Source organism: Balaenoptera acutorostrata, chromosome 19 (genome assembly GCF_949987535.1).
Source record: "Balaenoptera acutorostrata chromosome 19, mBalAcu1.1, whole genome shotgun sequence".
In the NCBI taxonomy this organism is placed as follows: domain Eukaryota; kingdom Metazoa; phylum Chordata; class Mammalia; order Artiodactyla; family Balaenopteridae; genus Balaenoptera; species Balaenoptera acutorostrata.
This window is the reverse complement of record NC_080082.1, coordinates 59,108,081-59,133,996: the sequence shown is the minus strand read 5'-3', so window position 1 is coordinate 59,133,996 and position 25,916 is coordinate 59,108,081. Positions and strand designations below refer to the sequence as shown.

Below are 25,916 nucleotides of genomic sequence, written 5' to 3'. Positions count from 1 at the left end.
TTAAAAAAAAAAAAAAAAAAAAAAAGGGACTTCCCTGGCGGTCCACTGGTTAGGACTCCGCTCTTCCACTGCAGGGGGCACAGGTTCAATCCCTGGTCGGGGAACTAAGATCCCACATGCCATGCTGTACAGCCAAAAAAGAAAAAGAAAAAGAAAAAAAAAAAAGCCAAATGGGGCTGGTGGCTGCTATATTGGACAACACAGCTGCAGAACACTTCCATCAGCATAGGAAGTTCTATTGGACAGTGCTGGTCTGGCAAAAATCTTTCCAGACCAGGCTATCTAAAATCATCATTCTAGACCTTTAATCCCGCTATCCTGCTTTCCATGGTAATGTGACTACCTGATCATCTACTATAGAACCTACTTCACTGATTCTAAGATGCACTTTTTTTCTCCCCATATTTTATCAACCATAAAATTGGGAGGTAGCTTATCATCGATGATGTGTTAGTTTAATGGGCGGTTTATGTAAAATTCAAGTGTTCAAGTGTTCATCTTATGTTTCATGGTCACTTAGATTCACTGAAATACAGAATTATCTGTTTGCCTGATCCCTGGCTCTGTGATGCCAGGGGGACTTTCTTTTGTTCACAGCTGTATACACAGGGTCTCCATGAAGCTTGGGCCTTAGAGGTCTCTTAGTAAACATTTGCTGAATGAATGAATCAGACCCTGCTAAGCTCTGGTGACAGGCTATAGCATTTGGTTCGGGTTCCTGGGCACACCTGAGGGGGCCTGGCAAAAAGTGGTATCAGGGGAATTCCCTGGTGATCCAGCGGTTAGGACTCCGCACTTTCACTGCCGAGGGCCCCGGTTCGGTCCCTGGTCGGGGAACTAAGCTCCCTCAAGCCGCATGGTGCAAAAAAAAAAAAGTAGTGACATCAGGACATAAGACCCAGATTCAGAGCCAAACGCCTGGCATTTGGAGATTGGAATTAAAGGCTGGACATAGAGGTGATGTTTCCAGACAGGAAGAAAATGAAGGGGACCATGTCCCTGAATCACCATGGAGAAGGGGCTTCCCGGGCCCCTGGAGGCCTGGTTACTAGGGAGCAGCCCCTGCTTAGCGATAGGGCCCCCAGAAGGGACCGGGGCTTCTGGGCTGCCATGGGAGGGGGGCCCAGGCCTAGCCAAGCCTGGTTTGCTCAGTTACCAGTCAGTCCTTAGAACCCAGAGGCCTGGTGTATCCCAGATAAAAGGACCAGCTCTTCCATGGAAGATCCTATTCCCAACAACAGGGAGGGATAGGGCCTTCTAGAACACCAGGGGAGAGGGGCTCAGACCTCTTTGGCCTCCCTAAGCCCTGTGAGTGAGGGAGACCCCTTCTTAGCATTCAGGCCCCAGAAAGGTCAGAGCCTGAGCGTTAGCCTGGGTGTTGGGACTCCCTCCCCACCTTACCATGCAGTATGAAGAAGGTCTTGGGGTTAAACCTGTTGGGGTCCAATCCATCCAGTTCCTCCCACACCTCCTTCAACTGGGCTTGGCTGCCCTGTGGAAGGGAGAGCCGGGGGCTCATGAGCAAGAGGTCTGGGTCCCATAGGATAAAGCTAGAGAACCCTTTACCCCCATCCCTCAAATGTCATTGCCCTCAAGCAAGAAAAGAAAACTACAACTCCCAGCAGCCCCTGGAGATAGCTGGGTACATTAAAAGGGGCCTTTTGCCTCAATGTCTGCTGGGAGTTGTAGTTTTTCGGCTACTTTCTTGTGGAGCTTGGAAAGTTGGACGTGGTGGGGGGGGGGTAGGCATGAATGGGGGTCCTTACAGGCACATTGACTTTGGGGTGTTCTCGGTGCCGGCGCTGTTGCTCTTCCAGCTTCCTCTCTGCCTCCTTTCGCTGCTCCTCTCCCAGGGACTCCAGATAACGGCGTCTCTCGTGTTCCTTGAGCATCTCGTAGCGTTTGAACTCTTCATGATGGGCTGCGTCGTACTGGGCAAGGTCCCGGGTGGCCTGGGGAAAGGCAGACGGTCACTCTCACCTCACTTCTATGCCCAGCCCCTAATTCCAACCTCCGAATGCCAGGCCTTTAGCTCTGAACCTGGCCCAACTTCCACGTGTGCTGGGTCTTATGTCCCGATGTCACTTTTGTCCCATAATACATAGCCTCCCCTCTTTGGTCAAAAGACGAGGATGAAAAAAAAAAAAAAAAAAAAAAAAGACGAGGATGGTTAGACAATAGCAACTTTAACTCACTTCTTTCAAGTCCTCCACAATCTCAAGATCTTGGAGGAATAAATAATAAGGAACAGCACATGAGGTGGCTTAATATGGAAAGCAGTACAGCTAGGGGGTAAACAACATGAGGTCTCTAATTATTCTGCCCAGGGTTCAAATCTAGGCTCTGCCACGTGAACAAATCCCGCTAGCTGTGGATTTGGGCAAGTTACTCATTCTCTCTGTGCCTCAGTTTCTGCCTCTGGAAAATGGTGATAACAATACTATACTGGGTTGTATAGGGTCCCCCCAGAATTCACGTGCACCCAGAACCTCAGAATGTGATTTTACTTGGAAACAGGATCTTTGCAGATGTAATTAGTTAAGATGAGGTCCTACTGGATTAGGGTGGGCCCTAGTTCTAATGACTAGTGTCTTTACAAGAAGGCGACAGAGAAGACACAGAGAGACACAGGGAGAATGCCACGTGATGGTGGAGGCAGAGACTGGAGTGATGTGTCTACAAGCCAAGGAATGCTGGCAACCCCCAGAAGCTGGAAGAGGCAAGAAGCAGATGTCTCTAAGGAAACCTTGGTTTTGGCCCAGTGATACCGATTTTCAACTTCTGGCCTCCAGAACTGTGAGAGGATAGCTTTCTGTTGTCTTAAGCCACTGAGTGTGTGGTAACTGGTTATATGGCAGCAATAGAAAACCAATACAGCTCTTGTGTGGGGAACAGACGGAGGTTCTGAACCTGGGGTGACTGTGGTCCCCAGGGGACAGCAGTCAATGTTTGAAGATATTGTTGGTTGTCACAACTAGGGGAGGTCTACTGGCATCTAGAGGGTAGAGGCCACGGATGCTGCTAAACATCACACAATGCACAAACAGCCCCCAGAGCAAAGAATTATCCAGCCCTAAGTGTCAAGAGTGTCGAGCTGAGAAACCCTGCTGTTGAGTGTGGAAGGCAGAAACAAGGAGCCCATCTCTGGGGTTGAGACCAGGAGAATGACAGAGCGGCTGCAGGAAAGCGGACAGTTTCTGGAATGTTCTGGAAATAAGCGGCAGAACCATCTCTCGGGGACGAAGGTCAGGCATGGACTCAATCAAATGGCTGCTATTATCTTCATGGCCACTAGATGGAGCTCCAGTCAGCCAGAAAAGCAGGCTGAGGCTCAAGTCCGGCAGAGAGGTAGCTTCTGTCCTGGGGGTGCTGGGGAGCTACAGAAGGGCTGTGAGCAGGGAACAGGCAGGGGCAGACCTGAGCATCCCCTGCCACTCCCCAACCCCGAACTTGGCCTTCCCCATGAGGCAGGGCTGTAGATCCTACTTCTCACACAAAGACCACATTTGTTCCTGTGCTGCTCTAACAAATTATTATTTATCGTGGCTTAACACACACTTATCATCTTACAGCATGGAGGCCAGGGTCTGAAATCAGTTTCACTGGGCTGCAATTAGAGTGTTGGCAGAGCCGTGCTCCTTCCGGAGACTCTAGGAGAGAACCCTCTTCTTTGCCTTTTCCAGTTTCTAGAGCTGCATACGTGCCTGTGGCCCCTTCATCCATCTTCAAAGCCAGCAGCAGAGCCACCTTGCTTTGGTCGTCACACTGCCGCCCTCTACTGTAGTCAGATCTCCCTCTGCTTCCCTCTTTTTAATTTTATGTTATGTTATGTTATTTTTTAATTTCTTTGGCCGTACCACATGGCTTGTGGGATCTCAGTTCCCCAACCAGGGATTGAACCTGGGCCTTGGCAGTGAAAGCCCAGAATCCTAACCACTAGGCCACCAGGGAACTCCGTGCATCCCTCTTACAAGGACCCTTGTGATGACACTTAGGGCCCACCTGGATAAACCAGGCTCATTCCCCCCATCTCAAGCTCCTCAGCTTAATCACAACTGCAAAGTCCGTTTTGCCACATCAGGTCACAGAGCCAGAGGTTCCGCAGACGGCATGTGACGTCTTTTGAGGGGCTATTATTCTGCCTACAGCAAGGACACAGAGGGAATTCCTGCCCCCAGTCATAGGGGAGGGATTTGAATCCAGGTGTGAGTGGAGCCAACCCCCCGACCCCGACACACACGCACACAACTCCGCTTTCCTGTAGAGAACCTGGGGAAGGTTTTTAGGCACAACCAGCCCTTCTGCAGCCGCTGGCCTCAGAGAACACCAGGCAGGGGTGAGTGGGCTCACATCCCAGCCTCTGCTCCCTTCTCCCCCTCTACAAAGCTTCCCTCAGTCCTCTGCCCCCAGGTCCCCCTCAACCTACTGTCTGGATCAGCAGCTCCAGGTCCCGGGCCTCGAATGTGTGCTGATTCTGAGGGTCCAGGTGTTCAAACTGCTTCAGGAGGCTCAGGTGATCCAACTGTACATCTGGATGAGAGGGAAGACGGGGTGTGTGTTGGGGGCGGGGATGAACAACTCATGGAACGTTCTTTCTTTCAAAATCCCTATCCTGCGGGAATTCCCTGGCAGTCCAGTGGTTAGGCTTCCACTGCCAGGGGCCCCGATTCAATCCCTGGTTGGGAAACTAAGATCCCACAAGCCGCGTAGCACGGCAAAAAAACAAACAAAAATCAAACAAACAAAAACTATCCTGGGCTGGATGTGCTCTAAAGGAGGTCACAGAGGGCACAGGAGAAGCCCACAGAGGATGGCTTGAATGAGCCTGGAGCAATCAGGGAGGGCTTCCTGGAGGAGGTGATGCCACAACTGAGTCTGATGCTGAAAATAATAATAACCACGATGATAACCAACATGTATCAAACATGTACTATGTGCCAGGCCCTGCCCTAAACATATTAAATATATTAATGCATTTACTTTTCACAAAAATCTCACATAGGTTCTGTAATTATCCCATTTTATGGATGTGAAAACTGCGGCCCAGAGAGGGGAAGTGACGTCTAGGTCACCATCTAGGAAGAGGCAGAGTGAGGATTAGTTGGGCTCCAGAGCACATGACACTTAATTCTGTTATGGGTTGAACTGCATGCCCCCAAATTCACAGGGAGGTTGATAGCCCCCAGTATCTCAGAATGTGACCTTATTTGGAGAGAGGGGCTTTACAGAGGTGATCAAGTTAAAATGAGGTCATGAGGATGAGCCCTAATCCCATATGACAGGAGTCCTTATAAAAAGAGAAAATTTGGACACAGAGACACACACAGAGGGAAGACAATGTGAACAGACATGGTGGGGGCGGGGGTGTGTTGTGTGTGGCCATCTCCAAATCAAAGAGAAAGACCCAGAACAGATTCTCCGGCACAGCCCTCAGAAGGAACCACCCCCTGCTGACACCTTGATTTTTGACTTCTGGCTTCCAGAACTGTGAGACAATCAATGCCTATTGTTTAAGCCACCCGGTCTGTGGTACTTTGTTACAGAAGCCCTAGCAAAGTAGTGCAGCCTCCTTGTACAAGAGTTTCCCGGCAGAGAGGGAGAGAGCAGGACACACTTGGCACCCACTCATTCACTGGACACACATCCTGAGAGGCCTCCTGGGGGCCCCCATGTGAATCAGACCCGGGCCTGCGCCTCCAGCGGCTCCTGGGCTGGTGGGGGTGAAAGGCACACACACAGGCAGCTGGAATCCAGGTGACTCAGGCTGTAGTGGCGGCAGCTCTGGGCCTGGGTGAGCCCAGAGGAGGGACAGACCCAGGAGACAGGCACAGATCAAGTCTCATAATTCGTTATTCATGCCACAGATGTGTGTTGAGCCATACTCTGGGCCCGACCCTGTGGCTAGCACTGTGGACACAGCAGGAACCAGACGGTGACGGCATCTGTCACCTGGAGCACCCGGTCAAGATGGAGAACAGGTGAGTAAGGGACAAACACACGACCACAAAGGACTCAAACAAATGGAGGATTCTTCATGCAGGACGGTCAGGGCAGGACGAGGGAGGCGACATCTGGGCTGAGACCAAAGCTCCATTGGCCATGCCAAGACCCCCGAGAAAGAATGTCACAGGCAAAAGTCCCAAGGTGAGAAAGATGTGTTATCCTCCGTACTAAAAATGTTGATGCCAGAGGGTCGGGTGAGAGGGCACACATGTGAAGGGAGGGGCTGGGACGGGCGTGGCAGGGCTCAGCTTGGCCTCCAACTAGCAAGGAGTGTGGACTTGATCCTGAGGGCACTGGGGAGGCATGGCTGGTTCTGAGCACAGGAGGCACAGGACTCGAACGGGGTGCTGTGATAGGCTGAATAAATGCCCCCACCAGGATGTCCACATCTGAATCCCTGGAACCTGTGAATATGTGATCTCATGGGGCAAAAGGGACTTTGCAGATGTGATCAAATTAAGGATCTGGTGATGGGGAGATGATCCTGGATTAACTGGGGAAGGCGGCTAAATGTAATCCTTGTAAGAGAGAAGCAGCAGGAGATCTGACTACAGAAGAATGCCATGTGATGACTGGAGAAAAACGCTACGCTGCTGGATTTGAAGAGGTTCCCAGCCTAGGAATGAAGCTTTGGAAGCTGGAAAAGGCAAGGAAACAGATTTCCCCCCAGAGCACCTCCAGAACTAGCAGAGCCCTGCTGACACCTTGATTTTGGCCCAGTGAAACTGATTTTGGATTTCTGATCTCCAAAAGGTAAAGAGAATAAATGTGTGTTGTTTTAAGCCACTAAGTTGTTGCTGATTTGTTACAGTGGCCACAGGAAATGAATCCAGATATTAACAGGATTCTGTTAAGAACGGCTGTTCCACGGGAAATAGAACAAATAGTGGGAAAAGCAAGGGCGGTGGCAGGGTGCCCAGGGAGGAGGAGACTGCGCTGATCCAAGTGGGACCCAGTGACAGCAATGGACGTGGAGAGTAGTCAGATTCTGGAGATTCCTGAGTTGTTGAAGGGACAAAAGTTGAAGTACATAGCTTAGCGTATGGGATGTAATAAGCAACCAATTGATGGGAGGGATTTTTTTCTCATTCATGACAAGGGAACATCCAGTTTACCAGAGATCAAGTCAGACTCTGAAACTGTAGTAATTAAAACAGCAAGACAGAGAAAGCGTGGATGGTTATGCAGAAGGAAGCTGGAGACCATGTCCGTCTGGTCACCTTAGAGCCCCAGCACCCCGCTCAGTGCCTGGCACAGAGTAGAACTCAAGACATATTTGATCAATGGATAAGAGGCATCAGATAGGAATGAAAACAAAGCTCAGCTCTCTTACTGACCCTTAACACCATCTACCAACGTTCAGGGTCCCCATCTGTAACACGGGAGCCTCAAGAGTGTCAGGAGATGAAAGAAGAAGCTGGAGGTAAATCTCAATAAAGTGGGCTTGTTCTTACACTTAGTGACGAGCCAAAAGGTGCCCCAGCAGTACCAGAATATCCCACAAAGCTACAATGAGTAAAATAGCATGGTCCATTGTAGCCAATGGATGCAAGCAACGCATATCCATCAATGGATGAATGGACAAACTAAATATGGTAGATCCAGACGAGGGAATATTACTTGGCCCTAAAAAGGAATAAAGCTGTGATACACGCTACAGTGTGGATGAACCTTGAAAATATTACACTAGAAGAAGCCAGACACAAAAGATCACTTATCGTATGATTCCATTTATATGAAATGTCCATAATAGGCAAATTTATAGAGACAGAAAGTAGGCTGCCAGGGGTGGGGTGGGGGAATAGAGGGGTGATAGTTACATGGTCTAGTGATTCTTTTTGGAGTGATAAAAGTGTTCTAAAATTGACTTTGATGATGGTTGCACATACCTGTGAATATACTAATCACTGAACTGTACACTTCAAATGGGTATATTGTTTGGTATATGAATCATACCTCAATAAAGTCATTTAAAAGAAATAGCATGGTCCAGACGCATGCTCCAAGAAACTATATCTAGGAATGTTAGAAATAAGGTGGGATCTTGGAATTTAAATCCACTCAAATCTCCCTCTTCCAGGCACATTTTTTTTTCTTTTCTTTCTTTGTTTTTCTTTTTTAGCCATACAATTAGATTATAAAATATAGCCTCACATATAAATGCCAGGAAATTAGAATCATTCTAGTGGGGGAGAGAAAGAATAAGTATGCAAGGAAAAATACAATGCAACCTGTTGAACTTCCTGACTTTGATCACGGTACTATAGTATTGTAGGAGAACATTGTTGTTCTGAGAAAAATCACACTGAAATATTTAGGCATAAAGGAATACGGTGTCTGCAGGGAACTCACAAATGTGAACCACAGATAAATGGAGCAAACGTTAACAATTACAGAATCTGGGCTAAGGGTATTTGGGAGTTTTTGGTAGTATTCTTGCAACTTTTCTGTAAGTTTGAAGTAACATCAAAATTTTAAATGACCCTGATTTGTTAAAATAAAAATTAAAAACAAATCAAAAACCACCCGAGCAACTAAGATTACTAACATCTCCCGAGTAATGTTAATAGTAGATTGTGCTAGGAAGAAAACTCGATCAATCTTCCATGCGGATTTTACAGGGGTGGAGAGAATGAGGCCCCAGTTAGCTCCACCTGCCAAAATCACCTGGAGGCCGGGGAGGGAGGTTGCCCCGTGACCCCCAACGTCGCCAGCTCCACCCACCCCACCGGCCCCACCCGCCCCACTGGCCTGCTTACTGGGCTCCTGCTGGGCGTCCATCTTGGCCTTGAGCAGCATCCGCAGCCTCGACACCTCCTGCCGCTTGAGTTCATCCAGTTTGGTGCGGACATGGTGGCTGACGAAGTCCAGCTCCCGGCTCAGCTTCCCGCTCTGCCCGGGAGAGAGGGGACACAAATCAGGCTGCCCTCTCTGGAGGCTTCTACCAGCTTTCTGATGCCTCCTGGGGTTCCCCAGAGGCCCCGGGACAAGATTCCAGCCCCTCAGCCTGGCATTGGAGGCCCTTCTTATTTCCCGTCACTCATCAAATCACACTCACGGCTCACGGCTCTTTCCCACCTCTAGGCCTTTACACATGCTGGTCCCTCTGCCTGGGATTCTCCCTGCCACTGCTTTCCAAGCCTAACCAGATCCTTGCAGTCCTTCAAAACTCAAAGCATACTGTATAGCACAGGGAACTCTATTCAATATCCTGTGATGAACCGTAGTGGAAAAGAATATGAAAAAGAATACATATATGTATAACTGAGTCACTTAGCTGTACAGAAGAAATTAACACAACATTGTAAACCAACTATATCTCAATAAAATTAAAACAAACAAACAAAATAAACTCAAAGCAGACGGCACCTCCCTTGGAAGAATCCCCGACAACCCCCTTGACGCCACCACACACACACACACACACACACACACACACTCACACACACTCACACGTGCTGAGCAAGGTGCCTTCTCTGAGTTACCTCTATCATCACTTTGGATTATGTCCGTTTCTCAGTTGTGCTGACCCCACCCCTCTCCTGCTCACAGACCCCCACCCCCGTGGCTCCCCAGTGCCCACAGGACCGAATCCCTGGGCCTAGCACTGAAGATCCCGCAAGATCCTGCATCTGCCCATGCCTCCCCCTCCTCCTGGCCGTCCCCGCTCCAGCCTCATCCCTCTGTCTTTATGTCAGTTATAAGGAGCCCACCAGCAGACAGCTGAAGGTACCAGAATGCTTCACTGGTACACACAGTTCTACTGTTGAAACGTCGCCCTTCCCCCCTCCCCCCCCCCCCAACCGTTTCAACTTTTATACCAGACAATCCCACTGAGAATTCAAACCTCACTCGGGAGAATCCGTTCCCTAGAAGCTTTCTCTCACTGTCGGACGGCCTGGGTCCCTCCCCCGGGCTACCCCAGCACCCTGCACTGTCTCAGATGGCTTTCTCAGCCACTCGTTTCGGTCTCTCCAGCCTGCAGGGGGCGTGGCCTTTGCAGAAGCAGCAGGACAAAGGGACTGCAGTGCCAGTCATGTTAACCTCAACCAGTCAGGCACCTACGATGAGTCAAGTCCTGCACTGAACTCACTGAGTCCGTCCTCTAATCCTGCCCACAACCCCATTTTATAGATAAACAAACTGAGGCTCAGGAGGAGAAGCCCCTGGCCCAAGGTTCCTCAGACAGTGAGGATAGGAGGCCAGTTTCCAGCCTGGTGACATAGGTGGGGTCATGTCTCCCCAGAGTGAGAGTCCTGGGGCCTGGGTTCAAATCCCAGTCCTGTCACCACTGCACTACGTGACCCCAGCACACTGTTTCCCTACCCTGGACCTCAAAAATGGGGCTGAGATTATCACCACCAGTGACAAGGACAACTGACATTTACTGAAGGCTGATGACAGGCTGGACCAAAGCCTCAAAGTGGGGATTATCGCTGATTCATGCAACCCCACCCCCATCTCCCCCCAACAGTGAAAGTGCTGCATGAGCCTCCCCGTTTTCTGAGAAGGAAACCAAGGCACAGAGGGGTGTGACCACTTGCACAGAAGAGTGTGAGGTGGAGCTGGGATTGGAACCTGCCACTGTCCCACTCCAGAACCTGCCTGCCTACGCGGCCACTGTTTCTGATGTCATTTCCCACTTGTATGACCTTGGACAAGCTGGGTGGCCTCTAGGGCCTCCGTTTCCTCAGCTGGGCAGTGGGATGGGCTGGGCTCAGCAGTCTCTAGTTATGCCCGTCCATTGTCAGGGGCCAGGTGGATGGGGATGGACAAGAGCCCAAGGAATGCTGGGAGGTTTTGGGGAGAGCAGGGCTGCCCTCCCCCCATCAGTCCCAGGCCCTGGGGCCTCCTCTGGGCCAAGGTGTTTGGAGAACTCGGCGTGGATCCCCCAGGTGGGATGTTCCAACATGTACCCGAACGGGGAGGGGAGTCTAGGTGGGGTGGGGTGGTGGCAGGCAGTGTTGTCTCCTCATGGCGTGTGTGTGTGTGTGTGTGTGTGTGTGAGCATCCTTTCTGAGGAACACTGCTTGGGGGATGGGGTGGGATATGGGCTCTGGGCTCAGTCAGTCCAGGGATTGAGACCCAGGCCTCCAGGAAGGAAAAACACTGCTACTAGGGCCTCAGTGTCCACCTCTGTAAAATGGGGAGAATCACAGCTCCTCTAGAGGCCTAACATGAGAGTTAGAGGTGATGTGAGTGATGACAGCATCTCCCGTGTTTTGAATTCTTCCTGTGTAGAGAGCACTATGCTGAGAACTCGCAGAACCAGCCCTCACATTGCGCTTACTGAGAATGGCCACTGTGCACATCCATGCCTTTTACACGTCTTACCTCGGATAGTCCTATGATGCAGGTTCTATTATTACCCCATTTTACAGATGGGGAAACTGAGGCACAGTGAAGGGAGGCCACACAGCTGGTAGAGCTGATACTGGGAGGCATGTACCATCCACATCCACACTTAACCACACATTCTGTCTTCCCCAGATCCCTTCCCAGCTATGTGACCCCGAGAAGTGAATTCTCCCCAGTCTCAGTTTTGTGATGGCTGGAAGGTTCCCCTTTGGGGAACCTGATCCGTTCTGGAATTCTGCCCTCTGAGCATGCATGCCCTCCCAGTGTGCTCGCACCCAGCCTCACCTTGATGTCCTCAGCATTGGCGGCCTGCAGCTTTTCCCGGAAGTGCCCGTCCGTCTCCAGCACGTTGATGACTTCCTGGAGGTACCGGTGGTAGTACAGGCCTGTGTCCTGAGGCAAAAAGAATGAACATAGTAGCCTCAGCCCTGGTCCCTCTCTGGTTCTTCTCTGCAGGTAGGACCCAGGCTCTGCTCCCCTGGGCACCTGCTGAGGGACCCAGAGATCAGCCCCCAACCCTGAGCAGGAGCCCTGCCCCATGGGATAAAGGCTCTAGAGCCAGCAGACCCTGGTTGCTCTGTCACCCCAGGCAAATTGCCTGATCCTCCGGGCCACAGCTCTTACCTCTTCCCAGGTCTGTCTGCAGTGGAGATGAAATTAAAATCACAAGGGTAAACACCCAGCCCAACACTGCCCGTAGAGTGGACACACTGGTATTTGTTGGAAAGCAGTGAAACGTACATTCATTCATTCAACAAGCATGCAGCGAGCCCCTACCATGTGCCAGGCACTGCTCTATGGGGCACAGCAAGTGAACAAGACAGACAAAAATCCCTGGGCTCCTGGTCCTAGCCCTGCCACGTGTAGGTGGCTGGCACTTTCCTCTTCCTGGGCCTCACTCTTCCATTTGTAAAATAGGCAATAAATTTCTTACCTCTCAGAGCTGTGGTGAAAAGTAAGAGATAAAAAGCCTGGCACCAAAAAAACCCCACAAAAGCCTGGCACCATGGTAAGTCTTTAGAAGATACTCAGTCTACTATAGCTATCATTACATTTGCTGAGGAACACACCATAGGTGATAAATGGGAGCAGATCACCCAGCTATGGCACTGTGGGTGTACTAATCGCCTATTGCTGCTGTAACAAAGTATCACAAACTAAGTGGCTTAGAGCAATAAAAATTTATTCTCTTAGAGTTCTGGAGGTCAGAAGTCCAAAATGGTTCAGCAGAGCTGAGCTTATTTTGGAGACTTTAGGGAACAATCTGCTTTCTTGCCTTTTCCAGCTTCTAGAGGCTGCCTACACTCCTGGGCTTGTGGCCTTGCATCACTCTGACCTCTGCTTACATCATCACATCACTTCTGACCCTGACTTTCTTGCCTGGCTCTTATATGGAACCCTTGTGATTACATTGGGCTCACCTGGATAAGCCAGGATAATTTCTCCACCTAACTCAATCATACCTGCAAACACTCTTTTGCCATATATTCACAGGTTCTGGGGATTAGGGCATGGACATCTTTGGGGGCCATCATTCAGCCAAACACAGTGAGCTGGAATCCCAAATCTGCCAATTACTAGCTATGTGACCTTGTTAGGACCATTAGGATGCCTAGTTAAATTTAAATTTCAGATAAAACAATGAATAACTTTCAGTATATTATACTAATGATTATTCATTGTTTATCTGAAACCCACTCAATTTTAACTGAGTGTCCTGTGTCTTTATTAGCTAAGTCTGGCAATCTTAGTCCTTGGGCAAGTTACTTAACGTCTCTGTGCCTCAGTTTCCGCACCTGTAAAGTAAGGTTAGTGAGCACCCACCTCATAGGGACTGTTGTGAGGATTAGAGCAGTTAATATCTTTAAATATTTAACTCGGCACTTAGTAAGAGCTGTCAATGTTATTATGATTGTTGTTACGGACATTTATAACCCTCTAGTAGCCTCAGAATAAAGAAAGTCTCCACCATGGCCCACAAGGCCCCGTGGGATCTCCCCCTGTTCCTTCTCTGACCTCATCTCCTCCTCGCTCACTCTGTTTCAGCCACACTGGCCTCCTGTAAGTCCTTCTACTCTCTGTGCTCTCCTCCACCAAGCAGCCTTTGCCCAGGCTGTTCCTTTTGCCTGGAATATTCTTCCCCACACTTCAGATCTTAGCTCAAATGACCCTTCCTTCCTCCCTGACCATCACCCCTGGTGTCCATTCTCAGAGGGCCCTGCCGTTTGTCTTCCCAGCGAACTAAGCTGGTCTGTGAGGGCAGGGGGCTTGCTCTAGCACTGTGCCTGGCTCCTAGAAGATGCTCAAGAAATGTGTGGAATGAATGAAAGGCAAGGGGACTCAAGCTGCCTTTCTGTGTCTGCAAAGATTTCACGGAGCAAAGGCCTCACTTGCTGGGTGGGGACCTGTCATACAGGAGCATGGGATGATTTGTTCCAGAGACAGTGGTGTGTCCATTCCTAGTGGGAGCTGTAGGATTCGGGCCACAAATCAGGGCACTGGCCTTGAGGATCTTTTCAAGTTCCAAATTCCCTAAGACCAAAGGTTTCATAGTGTTCGATAAACACACGTTGGAATAAATGAGCAGTTACCGTGCCCCATCATAATTTAAACTACAACTCCCATGAGCTCCATGATGTGAGAACACCCCAGTTAGCTAACACCACCTGCTCAAGATGCTACTGGGAAATGTAGTTCTTTTTTTTCCAGAGTCCTTCTTGAGGGGAGGGCGTCTTAAAAGAGCAGAGAGATTTAGGTGGGGGGGGGGTGATGCAGATTTTTCATCTAAAATCTGACCTGTTTTTCCATATCTCAAAGTCAGGGGCTTAGAGATCTCTCTCTCTCTCTCACACACACACACACACACACCCAAGTTTTCCACCACGTCAAAACCCTGGGACGGCAAAGAATGGCAGGCAAACTCCAAGCCGCATCCGTAGCCAGCCAGGGGCCATGGGGGCACGGGAATTGTAGTACCACTGCAAACACCTGGCTGGCGAGCAGGGCAGGGCCACTCACGGGGCTTTCGGTCGCGGGATTCTCCTTCTTGGGCGCCCCCCGCTCCAGGGGCACGGTCAGAATAGCGCGCAGCAGCAGCAGAAGTGACAGGAGAAGGAGGGCTGCACGGGGCCCAGCGGGAGGCATGGCGGCGTGGTCTGTGGGGTCGGAGAGGTGGAATAAGTCTGTCCCAAGCCGCCTTCTCCCCTGGACCCAGGAGTCTGGACTCCCGGCGCCGCTCCCTGCCCCCTTCCAAGAATCAAGACGCAAAGCGTCTCGTTTCCCGGGAGCCAGGATTCCGAGCCTCCAGCCTTTCCTTCCTCAGACCCAGGAGTCCTGACTTCCAGCACCCTCTTCGCTTAGACTAGGAATCCGGGATCTCGACCCCCTCTTTCCCCAGGCCCAAAGGTCCAGGGCCCCAGCCTCCTCTTTTCCCAGGATCTGGAGGTACCGGTGTCCTCCACCGAGACTCAGTTTTCCAGCCCTCTCGTGCCCCGCTTCCCTTCTCCCCAGGACACAAGAGTCCAGGACCCTCCAGCCACTTACCTCTCCTTCACCGCAGAGGGCGTTTTCCGGGGCTAGGACCTCCGGTGTGTTCTCTGCGATGTCCCCCCTAGGCCACGCCCACTTTCCCCGCAGAGGATCCGCTCTCAGCAGCCTGATTGGTCCACGCTGGCTCCAGGTTTCGGGCCCCTGTCTAGCGGCCCCGCCCCTTGTCGAAGTCGCTGGCCTTTTCTCGAAAGCCGAGCCTCCTTCCTCGGAAGCCCTACCTTTTGACGCCACATATCCTGCTTTTTAGGCGAAAGAACGGAGACTTTCAAAGAGAACTACAACTCCCTGTTGGACCGGAGGAAAATTAGTCAACTTCCGCGGGCATCTTGGCCTCTTCGCCTCATGGGAGTTGTAGTTTTCCCATTTATTTTCTCCCCTAGAAGTGGCTGTAAATTACAGATCGGTAGTAGTTGGCACAGGTCACGTTATAAGTTTCTTATATAAGAGAGAGGTGTAGAGCGAGCCTGCGATGCGGCCTCTGTCAGGTCCCTTTAAGGAACACCTGCATGCTCTTCCAATTCAGAACCCCTGTAGCAGGGTTGCCTGGCTGCAGCAGAGGCCAGGGGTCATTGCTTTGTTGGAAGCCGAACGTGGGGAGCCAGGAGGGAGGGGCTTAGGGCAGGTCCCAGTGGGAATCCCCCCTCCCTCTAAGTCCTCTTTTTCCCCCCTGCTTACTTCCCAGAGACCCAGAGATTACGTCACTGGTTCCCAAAGATAGGGTCAGGTATGTTGAGAAATTGGCCAGAGAGGCAAGGAACTGAGGTGTGAATGTGAAAAGCCTCTCCAGGCACGAGAGGAGGAGAGAGAGTCTCCAGGATCCTAGGTAGGTGGGTGCTGGGGGTCTAGGATCACTGGGGATGGGGTGTTTGGGGTCCAGAGTCCTGAGTTCTCATGCCTGGGCGAAGGAGAGAGTTAGGTATTTGGGGAAGAGAGAGCTGGACTCCTGGGCTCCTGATAGTGATGAAAGCTGGAAACAGGCCGCTGGATCCCTAGCAAGTGTTGGTGCTGGAATTCGGGCTGCCTGGGTCAGGGGAAAATTTAAAGCTTAAGATCAGGTGTTGAAGGGAAGAGTCCATTGGGATGTTGGGTCTGGGTCCTGACTCCTCATTTTGCTTCTCCAGGATGTCTCAGGAGAATGACACATGGAAGAAAGAGTGAGTGGGGGAAATGAGATGGGCAGGGGTGGAGATGGAGGTGCAAGGGGGAACTCAAAGTTTGATTATGCCCACACCTACTCAGCTCTGGTCTCATGATGTTTGCAGGTTCAGCACCATTGGCCTTGCAGGAAGGGCCTGGGGGCTTGGATTTCTGGGTCCTACCTAAAGGGAGGGAGCTACAAATGAGGACTCCTGGGTCTGAAAGAGGAAGGGATGGGGGGTTTGAGTCCTGGGACAGGAGGGGCCTGGGATCTCTGACTCCTGGATTCTAGACAGGCCAGTGCTGTGAGAAAGAGCTTCAGAACTGGTGGAGCAGGCTCGGGTTCTGCCTCTTCTGTGTCCTCACAAATGTTCAGAACCCTAAGGTCGGCAGGGGGAAGAAGGGGAGGGGCTCTTGGGCAACCAGGGTGCCCTGCTTGCTGTCACTATGAACCTGCACCTCTCTCAGGGCCCTGGGGGATATGCTTGCCGCCATGAGGCTGCAGAAGCTGGAACAGCAGGTACTGTGCCCAGGAATCCTGCCACCCCCGACTCTTCCATCTTCCATACCTCCCCAGAAGCCCCATCCCCAGGACTTGCTCTGGGACTCCTGGTCCTCGTTGGCTCTCTCGGAGCCTCAAGTTTTGCAATTGGGAAATGAGAAAATAGGAATTTGGGATCCTCAAGAAGCAAACCTTGGTGATGAGACTCCAAAATTTCTAAGGAACAAGGGTTCTGGAGAGCAGGACTCCTAGGTCCTGAGGGAGGAGGGGCCTGGGAGCCAGGACTCCTGGATCTAAGGAAGGAATTGCTGAGGGACTGAAGGCCTGGAACTCTCCCACCGATGCAGGACGCCCCTTGCCCAGGCCCCCTTTCACCCATGTCTTCTGGTCCGGTTCCAACCCTCCCATTCCCGTCCATACACCCTTTTCCCGCTCCCGCAGCGGCGGCTGTTTGAGATGAAGCAGCGACGGAAGCGCCAAGAGCCCCTCATGGTTCAGGCCAATCCTGACGCTTCCCTGCGGCCCCGGCGACCGCGGCAGCGGGAGGAGCGCTTCTCGGGTGACAGCGGTGAGGAAAGGTTCCCAGGGTCGGGCAGGAGCACAGCCCTGGAGGGAGGGGTCTGTGGGAGTGCGGGGCCTAAAGGGCTTAGAGGGGAAGGGCCTGCCGGAGCCCTGGGGCGGGGACTTGTAGAGCACGGGAGCGGGGCCTCACAGAACCCTTGGGTGGAGCCCAGGAGAGCCTGAGTGCAAGGCTTGTGAGGGCCCAGGGGCAGAACCTGTGAGAGTTCGGGGGCGGGGTGTGGTGCAACTAGAGGTGGGGCCCGAAAGAGTCCTGTGATTGGGCTTGTTAGAGCTCCGGGGCGGAGCCTGGGGGAGCCGCGGACCGCCCAGAGAGTGCTAGGCCGGGGCCTGGAAAAGCTCCGGGTTGCAGTTAGGCAGAAACCTCACTGCTGAAGCAGGCAAAGCCCGAGGGCCGGGACTGGGTTATTTAGAGCCGAGGTACTGGAGAGCCCGCGTGGGATTGTTTACTCGCGGAATCGAGACAATTTAGCGGTAGGGCTGTGCTTGTTTGAGTCTTGGGATGGAGTTAGGGTTCTGAGTGGGTCTCGGGGGTTTGGGTGGTCAGTTAATCAGGGACGATGTCTCGGAGACCAGTGAGGAGGCGGATCTTCTCAGATGACCGGAATTTATACATCGTGTTAATGGGCCTCGCCGCACCTTCTCCCAGGCCCCGGGAACCCTTTCCTTCAGGAGAAAGTGCCAGAGGCACATCTGCACCCTGGTGCCCGCAGTGTCCTGAGCACCGTGAGCTGCGGTGGAGATGGCAGTGGCGAGCGTGGACCCCTGGTATCGCCGACAGAAGCAGGTAATCTCAAATCCTTGGGCCGCCTATACACTAGAACTCCACTCCCACTAGAGCCCAGGAGTCTGGAACCTCAGTCCTTGCTCTCCAAAGGACCCCCAGGGGCCCCGTTATCCTTCACACCAAGGAGTCCAGGTCCCGAACCTTCTCCTTCTCCAACACGCAAGAATCTGTATCTCCAGCCCTCTCCTCCCCCAGTATTCAGAAATCCCCGTCTCCAGACCCCCTCCCTATCCTGATTACCAGACAGTTCCGATCTCGAGTTGGAGGAAGTCTCCGTGGAGTATGTTCCTTCCTCACCACCTCCTTATGAAGAGCCTCCGGGGACTCGGCGCAGGGGTTGGCCAGCCCGCCAACGACCTGGTAATTTCTGGGACATTGGGTGAAATCTGGCCCCCTGGTCTATGTGGCAAATCCTCCCCCTTTTTGGTAACAGCTTTGTTGAGATATATTTCACATACTATACAATTCACTCATTTAAAGTTTACAATTCCATGGTTTTCAGTATATTTACCAAGATGTGCAACAATCACCACAGTGAATTCTAGAACATTATCATCACCCACAAAAGAAAGCCCTATACCTTTTATCAGTCAACTCCCCCCCCACCCCAGTTTCTCCCAGACCTAAGTAACCACTAATCTAATTTCTGTATCTTTAGATTTGCCTATTTTGGATATTTCTATATTCATATATAGAATAATACAGTATATAATCGTTTGTGATTGGCTTCTTTTGCTTAGCATGCTTTCAATGTTCATCTATGTTGTAGCATTATCAGTATTTCATTCCTTTTTTTTTTTAAATATGTCATTTGTGATAATATTTCTAGTTTGTTTTGGGGTTTTTTAGTTTCAATTTGCCTCAAGACAATTTTACACTATAATAATATAATCTTTTTTTTTTCCATATACCCCCTGCCTTCACACAGGCATAGCCTCCTTTATTACCAACATCCCACTCCAGAATGGTATTTTTGTTACAGTTGATGAACCTACAGTCACACATCCTTATCAAAGTCTGTAGTTTACATGAGGGTTCATTCTTGGTGCTGTACATTCTGTGGGTTTGAATGAAAGTCTAGTATAGTAACCATTATACTATCATCCAGAGTATTTTCAGTGCCTTAAAAATCCTTTGTGGTTTGCCTACTCATCCCTCCCTTCCCCATACTTTTTTTTTCTTCACACACACACACACACACACACACACTGTATTTTATTTTTACAAGAGATAAATAGACTGACACCAAGCATTGTACATGGATGACCACACAAAAGCAACAATGATTGCAATTACTAAACATGAAACACACTCATACTATGTCATAATATTGACATTCAGTCCAGTAATCCTCCACTGTAACAGCTCCTTTAATTTGCAGTGAAAATTGATTTGTATATTCTTTGCCTCTGAGTCCTTGTGGGATTTTTTTTTTTTAATTCAAACAGAAAGTCACAAAAATTATACTCATCCTCATCAGTTCACTCAGTCCCATGTAATTAATTTTTTTTTCATCTTGATCTTTTGTTAGCACTTTTATGAGTTCATCAGTTTTTCATTAGAGTTCTGAAAATGCTTATTCATTCAGTTCAGCAGTACAGTCAGTTACCAGAAACCTGTACTTGTCAGAATCTTTTCCATGAATTTCTTGAAGATGAAACTCTTTTATAGGAACATATTTGCAAAAGCATCAGAGTACACCCAGAACTGTCTGTAAATGACAAAAGACTTAAAAATGACCACGGTTAAAGATTTGATGAAAGTTCATAATAATGCAGTTGAAAAGAAAATTAGTTACTTCTGAGATATACATTTTAAAGTAATAACTAGGATTATGACTTATAACATTATACCAGAACATATAAGATTTTTAGAAATTTCATGTAATGTCTGAAACATTTATATTAACATATTTCCATACAAATAACCCAATGAAAGTTTAGTATTAGTTGTTTTGTTTGTTTGTTTTTTTATACTGCAGGTTCTTATTAGTCATCAATTTTACACACATCAGTGTATACATGTCAATCCCAATCGCCCAATTCAGTACACCACCATCCCCAACCCACCACAGTTTTCCCCCCTTGGTGTCCATATGTCTGTTCTCTATATCTGTGTCTCAACTTCTGCCCTGCAAACTGGCTCATCTGTACCATTTTTCTAGGTTCCACATACATGCGTTAATATACGATATTTGTTTTTCTCTTTCTGACTTCACTCTGTATGACAGTCTCTAGATCCATCCACATCTCAACAAATGACTCAATTTCGTTCCTTTTTATGGCTGAGTAATAATCCATTGTATATATGTACCACAACTTCTTTATCCATTCGTCTGTTGATGGGCATTTAGGTTGCTTCCATGACCTGGCTATTGTAAATAGTGCTGCAATGAACATTCGGGTGCATGTGTCTTTTTGAATTACGGTTTTCTCTGGGTATATGCCCAGTAGTGGGATTGCTGGGTCATATGGTAATTCTATTTTTAGTTTTTTAAGGAACCTCCATATTGTTCTCCATAGTGGCTGTATCAACTTACATTCCCACCAACAGTGCAAGAGGGATCCCTTTTCTCCACACCCTCTCCAGCATTTGTTGTTTGTAGATTTTCTGATGATGCCCATTCTAACTGGTGTGAGGTGACACCTCATGGTAGTTTTGATTTGCATTTCTCTAATAATTAGTGATGTTGAGCATCTTTTTATGTGCTTCGTGGCCGTCTGTATGTCTTCTTTGGAGAAATGTCTATTCAGGTCTTCTGCCCATTTTTGGATTGGGGTGTTTGTTTCTTTAATATTGAGCTGCATGAGCTGTTTATATATTTTGGAGATTAATCCTTTGTCCATTGATTTGTTTGCAAATATTTTCTCCCATTCTGAGGGTTGTCTTTTCGTCTTGTTTATGGTTTCCTTTGCTGTGCAAAAGCTTTGAAGTTTCATTAGGCCCCATTTGTTTATTTTTGTTTTTATTTCCATTACTCTAGGAGGTGGATCAAAAAAGATCTTGCTGTGATTTATGTCAGAGAGTGTTCTTCCTATGTTTTCCTCCAAGAGTTTTATAGTGTCCAGTGTTACATTTAGGTCTCTAATCCATTTTGAGTTTATTTTTGTGTATGGTGTTAGGGAGTATTCTAATTTCATTCTTTTACATGTAGCTGTCCAGTTTTCCCAGCACCACTTATTGAAGAGACTGTCTTTTCTCCATTGTATATCTTTGACTCCTTTGTCATAGATTAGTTGACCATAGGTGCATGGGTTTATCTCTGGGCTTTCTATCTTGTTCCATTGATCTATGTTTCTGTTTTTGTGCCAGTACCATATTGTCTTGATTACTGTAGCTTTGTAGTATAGTCTGAAGTCAGGGAGTCTGATTCCTTCAGCTCCGTTTTTTTCCCTCAAGACTGCTTTGGCTATTCGGGGTCTTTTGTGTCTCCATACAAATTTTAAGATGATTTGTTCTAGCTCCATAAAAAATGCCATTGGTAATTTGATAGGGATTGCATTGAATCTATAGATTGCTTTGGGTAGTATAGTCATTTTCACAATGTTGATTCTTCCAATCCAAGAACATGGTATATCTCTCCATCTGTTGGTATCATCTTTAATTTCTTTCATCAGTGTCTTATAGTTTTCTGCATACAGGTCTTTTGTCTCCCTAGGTAGGTTTATTCCTAGGTATTTTATTCTTTTTGTTGCAATGGTAAATGGGAGTGTTTCCATAATTTCTCTTTGAGATTTTTCATCATTAGTGAATAGGAATGCAAGAGATTTCTGTGCATTAACTTTGTATCCTGCAACTTTACCATATTCATTAATTAGCTCTAGCAGTTTTCTGGTGGCAGTTTTAGGATTCTCTATGTATAATATCATGTCATCTGCAAACAGTGACAGTTTTACTTCTTCTTTTCCAATTTGTATTCCTTTTATTTCTTTTTCTTCTCTGAATGCCGTGGCTAGGACTTCCCGAACTATGTTGAATAATAGTGGTGAGAGTGGACATCCTTGTCTCGTTCCTGATCTTAGAGGAAATGCTTTCAGTTTTTCACCGTTGAGAATGATGTTTGTTGTGGGTTTGTCATATATGGCCTTTATTATGTTGAAGTAGTTTTATTTCTTAATATTCTATTGTGGTGACATTTCCTTTTATTCTCACGACATGACCAACGATTTCAATAACAGGACTCTGGGTTATCACCCCAAACTCCGCTCCCTCCTCCCATTTTAGTTCCCCAGTCTCCCGGATGCTCTCTCTGGGACAAGGGAAAGAGAGGACTCTAACCCCTCCCTGTCCTTAGATCCAGAGCAGTCAGAGACTCCTCAGCTTGTAGAGACCCCTGTGCACATGGGGGAGGAGGAGGACCTGGCAAGTGAGGTTGATGAGAAATAAGTAGGGGTCGGAAACCCAAGAGTTCTGGCCTTCTCCAGCTAGCACTGATGACCTTGTCCCGAGCTCCTGGAACCCAGGTGTCCTGAGCTCAGTCTTCTTCGGGCTTCTTCCACCCCTTAGGGGGCAGTGCTGAGGACGAGAGCGAATCCCAGGATGTTGGAGATGAATACGAGGTGCCCACTCCGAGACCAAACCCTGGAATGGATGGTGTCGGGGGCCATGGAGACTTGGCCTCCAACAAGGTGGGAGGTGGCACAGGCAATAAGGATATAGGAGGAGGAGGGCTAGTTTCGGACTCTAGGGGGGACGGGACTCTAAAATTCTGCAGCCCAGTCAAGGGCCCTTTTTACTGGTGAGTGGAACCTGTTATGTTTGTGCTAGCAGAGGCTCTATGGGTGCACCATTTATTGAGTCAATCTAGAGGATTTGAATTGATGTGAGCATATACATTAAAACCCAGCCCCTCGAAAGGCAGCGAGCTTTGGCGAGGGTGAGAAAGGGGCAAATGACACTCACTTTGCTACTGATGAAAGTGAGAGTTTCAGTTGAGTAGATCTGGGCGGTACTATATGTTATCTAGACCCAATGAACATTGGTATTAGAGGAATGGGCAGTGCTTTCAAAGGGATTCTCCAATCGGTAGGTGGAATGGGTGTGGCTGCAGAGGGAGGCTAATGGTGCTGGCCAATCAACACATGAAGAGGGCTTGGCGGGGTGGGCCCCTTGAACGTACTGGCCAATCAGCAGGTGGCTGAGATGCTTGACCAATAGAAAACTGGGTCGAGAGAGGGCGTAACCCTGAGCTGGGGTGGCCAATCGCTAGTTGGCAAGGCGGGGGGAGGGCGGGTCTCGGCTGTCCCTCAACTTGAACTTGGCGCGTGGGCTAGGGCGAAGACCTGGAAGAGAAGAAAGAGGAGTTGGAGTCTACAGTGAGGAACTCCCCATGGGCGGCCGACGAGGAGGTGTCCGAGGCCCCGGAAGGCGCGGGCGGCGCGGGCAACAGCGATGTGGGGAGCTCGCTCCGTTCGCCTCCCTGCGCCCCAGGCCCTCGGCTGGGCGAGGACATGGAAGCGTATGTGCTGCGGCCAGCGCTGCGCGGTCTCACGGTGCAGTGTCGCATCAGCCGCGACAAGCGCGGGGTAGACAAGGGCATGTTCCCTTTCTACTATCTCTACCTGGAGGCGGCCGACGGCCGAAAGGTGCGGTCTGGCAGCCTCGGAAGCAAGTCCCACCTCCCAAGGGCAAGTCCCGCCCCTTTCTGAGCGAGGTCAAGACTTAGGCGAATCCAGGCCTTGCTCGTCATTGAACTAGGAATAGTCAGCTCCAGCGCCAAGTCCTGCCCTTCACAGCACTAGGCTTCTTTCCTCTCAGAGCCCGATAGGCCCTCCCCATCCCATAATATAGCCCTGTCCACTCTCGAGTTGGGCCCGCCTTTCTCAAAGCTAGGCCACGCTCTGTTGGGAGGTCCCAAGCCCCACCCCTTACAGACCCTCGTGAGGTACTGGCCCCATCTTTGTCGATCCAAGTCTGGCCCCTCAATGAGCCTTCTGTGTTATCAGGCCCCACCCAATCCTGGGACAGGCCCCGCCTCTCAGGAGCCAAGCCCCTTCCTTCGTGGATTTTCCACCCATAGCCAAGCGACTCCCCTCTCAGTCTGGCCATTCCTCTCTCAAGTGTGGCCGCTTCTCCTCAATTACTCATTCTCTCCCAGAAAGAGACTTTTCCCCTACTCAGTGCCAGACCTGGTTTTTCCCAGATGAAACACGTACTGAAGTCCTGCTGCGATGTTCCAAGTGAGGCTCTTCCCTATTCTCCAAAGCCAGGCCCTGCCTGCCAGTCAGGCTGGCCCCTGCCTGGGCTCAGCCCCAACCCTGCACCCAATGGCCAAAGGAATAAGGGGGAGATACTAAGATGTGAAATGAAGCTCCCCATTCAGGACCCAGCTGATGACTTCCTTCAGTGAGAACCGCATCTCCCAGCAAGCCTTGGGACGCTTATTGTTCCATTACCCTTTCTTCTGTCTTGGGGACATGGTGTTTCCTTGCTTTGGACCCCTCGCCCTAGCCAAATACCAGAAATCGATTCTAATGGGCTGTTTCTCACATCCACAGTACTTCCTTCTGGCTGGGCGCAAGAGAAAAAGGAGCAAAACCTCTAATTACCTCGTCTCCCTGGACCCCACAGACCTATCTCGGGATGGGGACAATTTTGTGGGCAAAGTCAGGTGGGCAGAGTCCTGATGTGTGTGACAAAACAGGTGGCAGAGGGCCAGGGGTTGCGGGGGCGGAGGGGACAATTGAACTACATTTCCCAGCGGGCTGTAGAGTACAAGTTCCACCTGCCCTAGAACTTTTTCTCTTGGGGACTGATGGGTTTTGTAGTTCTTCAAGCTGCAACCCCGGGGTGGTTGGGAATAGAACTGAAGGCTTTGGAGCAGGGGCTGGCATTTAAGACATTTGACTTCTTGAGAGACACGGGGCTGGCATTCCTAAGTTCCTGTGGGAGAAGAGAGCTGGGATATGTGAGTTCTTTTGTCTTGGAAGGGCGTTCCTAAAGGGCCAAGGCAGGAGGCTAAAATCATGGCTCACCAAAGAAAGAGAGGGGGCTGGGACTGGATACATGGAACATAGAACATGAGTCTTTTGTAGAGGATTGATCGGAAGAGTTCATGAGATGACATGGGAAAGCAGTTAATGTAAAACAGGAATAATTATTATTTTTATTCTGACCACTTCCCTCCTGGAGCAGATCTAATGTCTTGGGCACCAAATTCACCATCTTCGACAATGGGGTGAATCCAGAAAGGAAGAATTTTGTCCCAGAGACTGCTCCGATCAGGGAGGAGCTGGGGGCTGTGTGTTATGTGAGTGTCCGGGAGATGAGAGAGAGTGGAGCAGGACGGTGGGGAGGGAGAAAGAAGCAGGCCAAATGGAGCATACTACCCTCAGGAGACCAACGTCTTGGGATTCCGAGGGCCCCGGAAAATGACTGTGATCATTCCAGGAATCGACGCCCAGAACCAGAGAATCAGTGTCCAGCCACAAAATGTGAGTTCGCCAAGGTTGAGTGTCTCTGGGTCAATGGGGAGGAAGGGCTGGGGGACCGGCCATAGGTCCTAAGGGGAGAGGGAGCCGATGGATTGCATAAGGTCATATATGAAGCCGGGAGGAGTTTGTCAGACTTATGTTTCTCAGGAAGGACAGCCTAGGGACTCAAAATTCTGCGTCTGGAGAAAAAAAGCTGGTTGGTAGTTGGTTAACCACGTCCCCTACTTTACCCTCTAGGAACAGGAGTCGCTACTGAGTCGCCTCCAACGGGGGGCCAGCCAGGGGCTGGTCCTGCTGCAAAATAAAGCCCCATCGTGGAGCGACGAGAGCGGCGCGTACGTGCTCAATTTTCATGGTCGCGTCACTAGAACCTCGGTCAAGAACTTCCAGATCATGCATCCGGATGACCGTGAGCTCCTAGGAACTGGTTTCCCTGGGCAAGGGAGCGGGACGAGAACTACTTCTCCCATTAGCACTTGAGCGTTTTTCTAGGCAGGGCCGACTCCACGCTATTGCAAAGCCTATTGGGAAGTGTAGTTTACAAGGCCCTCTGCCATGTAAACTGCAC

The 25,916-nt window shown here is 49.8% G+C and overlaps 2 protein-coding genes across 2 annotated transcripts; one reads left to right on the top strand and one right to left on the bottom strand.

Annotated features, from left to right (window-relative positions):
- Positions 1-1,340: 1,340 nt before the first annotated feature.
- On the bottom strand, positions 1,341-15,120 carry NUCB1 (nucleobindin 1). Its single transcript, XM_057535032.1, has 7 exons — positions 14,905-15,120; positions 14,380-14,516; positions 11,647-11,754; positions 8,763-8,895; positions 4,427-4,530; positions 1,767-1,952; positions 1,341-1,492 (listed from the first exon to the last, which is right to left on the bottom strand). The coding sequence occupies exons 2-7, from the start codon at positions 14,503-14,505 to the stop codon at positions 1,367-1,369; spliced, it is 783 nt and encodes a 260-aa protein (XP_057391015.1). The 5' UTR covers positions 14,506-14,516; positions 14,905-15,120; the 3' UTR covers positions 1,341-1,366.
- Positions 15,121-17,469: 2,349 nt separating this feature from the next.
- Positions 17,470-25,850, top strand: TULP2 (TUB like protein 2). The gene is made up of 8 exons (XM_057533993.1): positions 17,470-17,548; positions 17,778-17,915; positions 22,422-22,543; positions 23,189-23,500; positions 24,413-24,525; positions 25,050-25,164; positions 25,250-25,348; positions 25,586-25,850. Exons 3-8 carry the CDS (start codon positions 22,502-22,504, stop codon positions 25,826-25,828), a joined length of 924 nt encoding a protein of 307 aa, XP_057389976.1. The 5' UTR covers positions 17,470-17,548; positions 17,778-17,915; positions 22,422-22,501; the 3' UTR covers positions 25,829-25,850.
- Positions 25,851-25,916: the final 66 nt, after the last annotated feature.